This window comes from Abrus precatorius, unplaced genomic scaffold, assembly GCF_003935025.1.
Source record: "Abrus precatorius isolate BTA unplaced genomic scaffold, Abrus_2018 Scaffold3, whole genome shotgun sequence".
Taxonomy (NCBI): Eukaryota; Viridiplantae; Streptophyta; class Magnoliopsida; order Fabales; family Fabaceae; genus Abrus; species Abrus precatorius.
In genome coordinates this window covers 1,843,727-1,853,327 of record NW_020874373.1, presented here as the reverse complement: position 1 = coordinate 1,853,327, position 9,601 = coordinate 1,843,727, and the positions used below count along the sequence as shown (strand labels likewise).

The 9,601-nt window shown below is 26.8% G+C and overlaps 1 protein-coding gene across 1 annotated transcript; it reads left to right on the top strand.

Annotated features, from left to right (window-relative positions):
• The first annotated feature begins 4,350 nt into the window (after positions 1–4,350).
• On the top strand, positions 4,351–6,142 carry LOC113863033 (transcription factor RAX2-like). Its single transcript, XM_027496409.1, has 3 exons — positions 4,351–4,668; positions 4,811–4,940; positions 5,281–6,142. Exons 1-3 carry the CDS (start codon positions 4,533–4,535, stop codon positions 5,984–5,986), a joined length of 972 nt encoding a protein of 323 aa, XP_027352210.1. The 5' UTR covers positions 4,351–4,532; the 3' UTR covers positions 5,987–6,142.
• Positions 6,143–9,601: the final 3,459 nt, after the last annotated feature.

Genomic DNA, 9,601 nt, shown 5'->3' with positions numbered 1-9,601 from the left:
TATTATTTAGGTTTACAAACTATACATAACTTCAACGTGATTCAATATTTATTATTTTATACTATTTGACCAAAAAAAATTATAAACTATCTTATTAATAATTTTAAATTAATAAAATTGTCTTTACAATTTTAAAATATCATATTTATAATATCTTTTATTTAATTTTTATTTTTATATGTGAGTAATTTACTTTATCCTAACATATATAGAAACAAAGTTTGCATAATATATTTGAAATATTTGTGTCCCGCTAAGTTGGCCTTTTTAATTTCTTTCGGTAGAATAAATTATGCTTAATTCTTTTGAAAGATGTTAAAGTCATATTATCTTTTTTTTTATTTTTAAAATTACATTTTTTCTTAAAAACTAATGTTATAATTCAGTATAAATTTAATTAATGTAAATTAATATCTCATAATTAATCATTTTAATATTTCTACGATTTTTAGTATTATTGAAAATTAATGTTACATTTTTACAATGAATTATTAGTCTTAGAAGATTAATTGAATATTTTAAGTAACCTTTCAAAGTCAATAATTTAAGTGTTTTATCTAATATAGTATGAAAATCGATATACAATATTCCAATTTAGTTATTGGTGAAGAGTAAAAAAAAGTTCATGTATAGTTAGTTATTCATCACTATTAATAGATTTTTTTATATTAAAATGGATGAAAAGTGCTGCTTAGTATATGAATAATTTGTACACAAAACGTATATGAAGGTGTGGCCATAACCTCGCTCCCTCTTTAGTATTTCAATTTATTATTTTCATCCATTGAAAGTGTAAATATCATCTTTTATCGTACCCAACAGTGTTACTCAAAATAAGTGAAAATAAAATTTGAGATAAATACATCATCCACTTTGTTATATCACACCATTCTTATACTCCAACTTTCTCTCCCTTAAAATTCATTGTGCATATGTGTGTTGTGCTTACTTATTCCAGCTATTAATATATAAAGCTAAAGGTAAAAATTATTATTATTACGTATCCAATTAAAAAAGGCATGTAAATTATATATGTAAGTTCACAAGTTTTTATTGCCTATAAAATATGAGATAAAATAAACGCATGATACAGTTTCTAAGTTCTATAGTAACCCAGTCAAAGTGAAGTTAATGCGTAGGTTGAAAATGCAGAAAATTTTGCTTTTTCAAAATTAAAAACTTCAAGTTGTGAAAGAGACTTCTGCAACAGCCCAAGCTCAGGCATTAATAGCACGATGTCGACGGTGAGTATTGACAAGCTAATCGTTTTTGATTGGTCCACACTGAAATTTCTCCGTCATGGCAATGCCATGGTCAAGAGACTTAATCGCTAACTAAGATATTGAAAGGATCAACTTTTGCAACATTCTGAGTTATTAAATATTGATATTTAGTTTATAAAAAAAATGTTAATTTTAACTTTTAAAGTTGTACTTAAAATTTTATTTTAAAAAATATATTTATTGTATTTTATAATTTTAATGTAAATAAATGTTTTTTTAATATTTATTTTAAATGTTTAAACACCGAATAGTCCTAAGAATTGAAATTAACAATTTTTTTTAAATTTTTTTCAACTAAATGTAGGGATCAATTATACTTGCATACTAACGTTTGAGTCACCGTTCCTTAGATAAAAATAAAAAAAATTCAATGTGGTTAAATATAATATTTATGTTTTTTATATTTGTTTAATAGTTCTATGCTATTTATCAAAATCATTTTCCTTCACCAAATTGATTTAAGTGATTAGTTTTATTGAAATATCGTGTTAAAAATCTTATAAATAAAAGTAGTAAGTTTTAGAGGAGTCTTGGTACTGTAAATTTACCTAATTTAATTCGACTTAAAGCGTATTTAAAATGATTTTCGATTAGCAAAGGTTGAAGACAAAAAAATAAATAAATTCTCTTCTTTAACTTATAAATCTGACAGTTCATATTGGGAAAAGAAAAAAAAAGAAGAAGAAGCATACGTTTAAATTAAAAGTACATATAACTAATTATTTCATTTCATTTTTCCAACACAAAACTAGATAAGTATATATCAATGACAATTAACCTCGAAATGGATATAAAATAACAATTTAATTAACAAATAAAACATGTTCAATTTTTAAAAAACAAAAATTACGTTATAGAATTTTTCAGATTATGTGGATCTTATGAAATATTAAGATAAGTTAGTCCCCTCTTAATTTGAAGAACAAAAACACGACAAGGAGTAGGATGTTTTCATATGAAAAATAAAATAAAAATAAAAATATAGTATTTTAGAAAAAAAATTACAAAAATATGATATTTTTAAAAAAAATTTCAGTGACAAAAAATCTTATTTTTATTAATTTTTTAAAAATTGTGATTGGCAAATTTTTAGTTCAAAAATTTTATTATTATTTTTTAAATTGCCACCAATAATTTTTAAATTTTTATAATTTTTTTTAATATTTAAAAAATTCATCAGTGTCGATTTTTAAAATTTTATAAAATTTTATTGTTTCATCACTTACACCAAAAATTGCTATTTACAATTTGAATCTTATATTTCTATACTTTTTTTTAAAAATATCTTAAATATGTATAATTTTTAAATTTCATATACAAAGCAATAATCTAAGAAGAATAACCATGTTTATTTAGTATTTGGATTAATAGAGAAAAGTTTCTTGTAGTTTTGATAGTGTTTAAATAAATTTTGAGTAGTTTAGAAATTTTAACTTCACGTAATTTTGATTAATTGTAAATTAAATAAAGTGTTTAAATTTATATATTAAAGGAAAAGACAAAATTATCTTTATTATGTTTGAAGGCTTTTATATTTATTTATTCTTACACTTAAACGGTTACTTTTTTGAAATAAAGAGAGGATAATAAAGAAAAACACCCGGATAAGACCCTAAGTTGTAAAAGAAAATAAAATTTTATAAATTTCCATCAAGTAAAAGAGAGAAAAGAAAATATTGCTTACTAAAAAAAATAAAATCTTTAAAATTGAGAATTCATTATTAGTTTTTAAAATACAATTTATGATGGTCTGATCAAGTCCTTGATAATATGAAATTAAGCAATTTATGTATTATATTGAGGGATAGGATTTTTGCAGTGATATCATTTATCTTATAAATATAATATATTTTTATTTTAAAAATGAGATTTAAAATAATAAAGGGTAAAATTTTGTGATTGAACCATTTTCACTTTCTTTTTCCCAATAGAGAGACTGTTCCCATTATATTAAACATCATGGTTTTAATAGTTATATAGTTTTTAACATGACCATACGTTTTTTAATCACATACACGGTCTTAATTTAACTATAAGGGTAAGATAATCCAACAACATAAGGCTGTTTGATTTTTTGACTTGAAAACGTTGATCTTAACAAATTGCTTGAGTTGCAATTTAGTCAAAATCACATAAAAATTTAAAAGTTTACTTCCTTTTGAAAAGGTTAAAGATCTTGTCTAGTCATTTCTTCTTATCACCCCTTTTTTATTTTTTTTAATTGTTAAAAAATAATATATAAAAAAAACCTTTAAAGTTAACAATAAGAGTGGTTCTTCCTTTTATTTGAAATTATTTTTAAAATATTTTTTATTTTATTTACAATCTAGTCAAAATACATAAAAGATTAATTTGAACACAGGGTAAATCACAGTTTTTTAAAGACATTTAACCCTTAATATTTTATAACGCGGTGATGGTCGCTTTGCCTTGTATATAAGATTATATTTTATTACAATTCAGCTTTCATCCGTAATATTTGGATACAGCGATACAATTATTTTTCTAAAGCTACTTTTAGAAAAATGTTTATTTATCAATCGTAAACATGAATACAATATAATTCTTAGACGGGAAATGATATTTTTTTCATTGTAATTTTAAATTTATAGGTCGCATTAGATGATCATATAATAAGTATTAAATTTCCAAAAGAAATTGAAAGTATAGCGATAGTAGTAATATCATACTATAATTCCCATATTTAAGAGTTTATATAATTTATTCCACCTTGTAATTAATAAATAGATAAATGACCCCAAATTACATTAATGAAGAAGCATTATAAAATAAGATTAAATCCAAAGAACAATGAGCAGTGCAAGAAGCAGCATATAATTGAACCTCCAAGTTGATAATAGTTTATTCATGACTTGGCCCATTGCTTGAAAATGTGTATCACTAGACCATCGTTTTCAAGGAAAAAAATTATACACGTTATAACTTAGAGCAGACTTTGGACACTTTAAATTGTGACCAAGTTAAACTCCTTCTTGCTCAAGGGCCCCTAATATATATGGTGATGGAAACTTCTATAAGCTAATCAATGGTATGGTTTTGGAAACTGATATGACAATTGAAGTTACAGAGGCTGTTCCCTTTGACTTGTGCTATATCTTCCCTGAATAAAGTTCAAGTGATGCCCCCCTAGTCTCCACGTTCCATTCTTCAATACCCTTTGTACCTTTCCTAAGACTCTCACTGCAGAAACCAAGGAGTGTGTGTGAGTTAGAGACTAAGACCGAAGAGATGGGTAGAGCTCCTTGCTGTGACAAGGCCAATGTAAAGAAAGGACCATGGTCACCTGAAGAAGATGCAAAGCTGAAGGATTACATAGAGCAACATGGCACTGGCGGGAACTGGATTGCTCTACCACAAAAAGTTGGTGAGTACATACATACATAGAGATATATATTATGAGTCATATTAAACTTTTCATAGTAATGATATGATACCAATATGCAAGGATCTTAATTCTTACCACTTTTTCCTTTGTCTTTGTTCCTGATTGAATTTGTTTTCATCAGGTTTGAAAAGATGTGGCAAGAGCTGTAGACTAAGATGGCTTAATTATCTAAGACCGAACATTAAGCATGGCCAGTTTTCTGATGCTGAAGATAAAATAATCTGCAACCTCTTTGCTAGCATTGGAAGCAGGTAACAGAGTTCATTTCACTTGATTTCCCATATCATTTTTCTTTTTTTATCGCTCATGAACATGGATGTAACTTGTCAGAAGGTTCCATAAATGATGAAAATAATGTAAATAATTTCCAATTTTAGAAACAATCAAAGGGATACATTAGTGGCTATTTAAGGTTTCTTTCTTTTTTCACTTTTAGGAAATGGAATATGTAAGGTAAGTACAGATATGGCATGTACTTTGTTTTTACGTCCTCTGCATCACTTCATGCTTTTAAAATTTAGATCTACTATGAATGTTAGCGTTACATTATTAGTAAGTTTCTTATAGTGAACTCATTTTCACCGAGTGCAGGTGGTCCATAATAGCATCACAGTTACCAGGCAGAACTGACAATGATATCAAGAACTATTGGAATACCAAGCTTAAGAAGAAAATGATGGCAATGAATCCTTCACCACAGAGGAAACCTGAACAAGTTAGCCTTTTATCTATCCTTCAAAGTTCGACATCGTCTTTACCATTATCGTTCAGAGATAGCAACAACTCATACTACAACCCTCATGGATCTTTCACAGGATCAGGGTCCTTTTCCTATTCATCAAGTCTTTTGAGTGGAAATTCTTATGCTTCTGCTGGTTCCATTTTTCAAGCACAAGAAAGTTTCATGGACACCACTCAAAAGTGCCGATATAAAGATAGCAATAGCATATATGTGTTTGGGGGTGAGGCTACCAGTTGTAGCTCTTCAGATGGTAGCTGCAACAACCAGATAAGTCATGTCATGGAACCAGAGTTTGGATATGGAGAAGGGAGTGGTGATGCAACTTTTGTTGGGGTTAATAATAGCTTCTATAGTGGGGTGGAAGATATTCAGAAGTTGATGTTCTCCAATGTTGGTAGTGTTAGTGGGTACACAGAAAAACAAAATGGATTGTGGGGTGAGAATCAATTGGATTATGGTCTTGAGGAAATTAAACAGTTAATTAGTACTAATAACAGTGGCAGCAACTTTTTGTTTGATGAGAAGAAGACAGAGGAAAGGGTAATGTACTACTGATGCTGACTGTGGTTAAGATTAAAGGGTGAAGGGTAAAAAAGGGATAGGTAGAAGATTTCAGAGTTGGACTTGGTTGGTGTTTTGTGGGATGGGCTTTTAGTCTTTGTATAGAGCCACTTTCTTTGTTTGAAAGTACATTGTAAAAGTTTCCTTTTGCATTTACTTGGCCAAAGAACCTTACCCATTCAAACCATTCACATGTTCTAAACAAATGAAGAAAAATGAAAATGAGGAAATAGGGGGTCTTCATACTAAACTAGAGTACCCTCCCTATCTGTAACCCCTTTTTCTTCCAAACATCGTAGATCCTTGCAGCAGCAGTCCACTTATATTTATTTTCCGTGTATCCCATGCATCATCTAATAATATATTTAACTATTAATTTTTTTTATAAAGTCAATCATGGACCTTAAAGCATAAAGATCAAAGTGTATAATCTTATCATTTGCGTACTATACCAACATTAATTATTCTCTTCTAATAAATTAAAAAAAAAAAAACCACCTTGTTCTAATAATTAAATCTTAAATTAAAATATACACCGCTCAATTATTGAAGTATTTTTTCAATTATTAGTAAATTTAAATCTGTTATAGTTATCCTGTATTTGATTAGATTAAAGAACGTCGTTCTAAAGGAATTATGTTTAATTTAGGTAAATTTTTAGAAAAACCTTTTAAAAAAATATAAAAAGCAAATAAAATATCTTTTAAAAGTTAAAATAACTTATTTTTTCAAATTTTATAAAGTTTAAACAAGAAAACACTTTTAAAAATAAAAAAATATAAGTAATTTGTTATACTACTAATTTTTTCTTTGTAAATATTTTTCTAGAAATTTATCTAAATTGAATTTATAAATATACCAATGAAATATGAAAAGTACTTAAAATGATTATCTCCGAGTTTAATTGTGACACGTATTGTACATTGAGGAACAATAATTGTGCTAGGCTGGACACATCACTAATCAAGCCAAACTATATGATCAGGGGAAAATCGATTCACTGGGGTTATTATAAGCATGTGATACTTGCTTCTACAGCAAATAAAGGGCCATGGCCAATCATGAGGGGGCAATTGTATTACCATTGTTTTTTGGTACAGCAATTATGCCATCATTGCCATGACTATGAGAAGAAAGGGTTATATACTCGTGGAAACTATAAAGTTGGGGTATGTTGGATTTCTATTTTAAGAACAGTTTTTCGTTTTTAAAAATATAATATAATATAAATTTATATTTATTTTATTTTTAAAAATAAAAAAATTATTTTTAAAAAGTGAAACAAACACTCTCTTAGTCTGCGAGTATCCACCATGTTATCTTGCAAGTTTCTTTATTTTTTTCAATGGTTTAATCATCAATATAAGAAAACACAACACATCACCTCCATCGTATAATTTTTTAAAGCATAGGACTAGGACTTGCAACCTATACGGGCTACCAATTTTGGTCTGAAAGTGAGTTATCCATAAACAAATCCAACTAGGGAAACAGAGATTTTAAACATGGTATTTAATTAAATCAAGCATACATGATTCAAATAATTAAAAAATGCCAATGGGAGATGAGTCCATAGAGCTCTAAAAATGAATGATATTAAGATAACGATGCCTTGAATATGGCATTGTTTGGTAAATTGTTTAAAAGAGAAAATAGAGTAATTTAACATTCCAATGGAAATAACAGATATAAAACTAGAAGATGAATACGAATTGACCTCTTCCACCATTTTGTTTGCTTCCCTATGTGAGATTAGTATAGATTAAAATATCAGATAATTGTCTTAAAGCAATGTGAGGACTAGGTTTTTCCAGGATTGCATTTTCTAGTGGTGTGTGTAAATGTCAAACAAGCCACTCTTTGCATTATAAAATTTCCACTATGACTGGTATATTCTTGCCTTCATGTGAATTTGTTTTTCCAAATGCTTTAAAGTTTTCGTGTTTCCCTATACACAAGGAGAAAGAAGTTTTCAACGAGTTGGACTTTCAGATGTTTGTCTTTAAAAGAGAGATAGCCAATCAACAAAAGGTGAAATTTCTTTCACACCCGCCAAAAAATGTGTAAATGTCAGCTATTGGTAGCTCATAATTATGAAGAATGCATTATCTCAGGTCAACTATTGCATTCTTCATTATTAATTTACTAATGAATTTTTCGCATAAGCATGGAAGAAAATTAAATTTATTTGAAGATAAATTATATTGACCTTCAGCAGGTGTATCGCATAAGTATCTGTACAAGCAAAAGTCAAGAGATAATGCAAAAACACTTTAATTTTTGTAACTAAAGCAAACCATTTCCTGTTCTGTTGAAACACAAAACTAAAGTGAATCAGGAATAATAAAAGAAAGAAAGAAAAAACAGTATCAGGATGGGATGCTTGTGAACATGAGATATGACATGGTGATGTTGTCACGGCTAGCTCACAACTATGTAATCCAATCTTATTTAAGTGGTTGGCATTTAAGACTTTACTATATATATATATATATACTACTGAAACCAACTCTTATTAATAAAGAATAAGTTTATATACCATAAATTAAGAATCAATAAAATTGACGCGATTCAAATTTATGCTAAATACTCTTAAAATAAACATTTTTGGAGTGGTCTAAAATATTATAATGTTAGTTTGCAAGTATTTATTTTTGAGTAATATTACTTATATAACATATATTTTATAATATCTTTTACACCAAAAAGAATAAAAAATTAAATTAGATAAAATAAATAAAGTGATCAAGAAACTATTTATCTATCTATCTATTTAAACTCTTTTTTGTTGAGTGAAAAAAGAAAGAAAAGTAATTACATAACAGGAAAAAATTATGACTTCTATAAAAAAATTTTAAAATTTTATTACATTATATTTTATGATTGTCATGAAATAATATTTATTCTTGTTTTCTTATTTATCCATGATAAATAGATTTTGTAAGAATTTAAATTAAACTTAATAAAGATAAATATTGTTAGTAAAATTAGATTTAATAATATTAAATGACCAAAAATTATCATGTTCAAATGTTTTCAAAAAATTAAAAAATTTAACTCAAGTCTTGAATATCCTTAATGTGTAGCTAAGAAAGTTGCAAAGACCAATTCATTTTTTAGTATTAACTATGGTGATAGTGATGTGGCCCTAAAAGGTAAAAACTAACCTCAGCAAAGCATATTCACATTCACACCACTCCCTCTTACAAAAAGTAATGAAATCTGACTTTACAAGAATGATCAATTAATGAACAGTTTAAAGGTTGATTCTTATACATTTTCATTCATTTGTTCTTCAAATCCAAAGGACATTTTGCTTAAAGAAGTGTATAATATGTGACTCATTCTTTGATATCGCAAACCGTTTTTGTGGCATTAAGTAATAGTATTCAATAACTAATATTTTTTGCACATTTTTTGTTACTATATTATGAATATAAAAATATAATAGATATTTTTTAATGAAAATTTCTACTTTTAGTTTCTTTTAAGAATTAAAATTCATATTTTTAAATTAAAAATTAAAATAAAATGATAAATTTAAAGTTAAGAACTACTAATTCTTCACATATAAATGCTGATAACTTATATATACTAAAATAAATAATA

What these genes read in the sequence shown, in the direction of transcription:
- LOC113863033 (XM_027496409.1), top strand. Translation starts at nt 4,533, where the DNA reads ATGGGTAGAGCTCCTTGCTGTGACAAGGCCAATGTAAAGAAAGGACCA. An exon ending in TGCTCTACCACAAAAAGTTG is followed by an intron (nt 4,669 to 4,810) that starts GTGAGTACATAC and finishes TGTTTTCATCAG; the next exon opens with GTTTGAAAAGATGTGGCAAG. An exon ending in TTTGCTAGCATTGGAAGCAG is followed by an intron (nt 4,941 to 5,280) that starts GTAACAGAGTTC and finishes CACCGAGTGCAG; the next exon opens with GTGGTCCATAATAGCATCAC.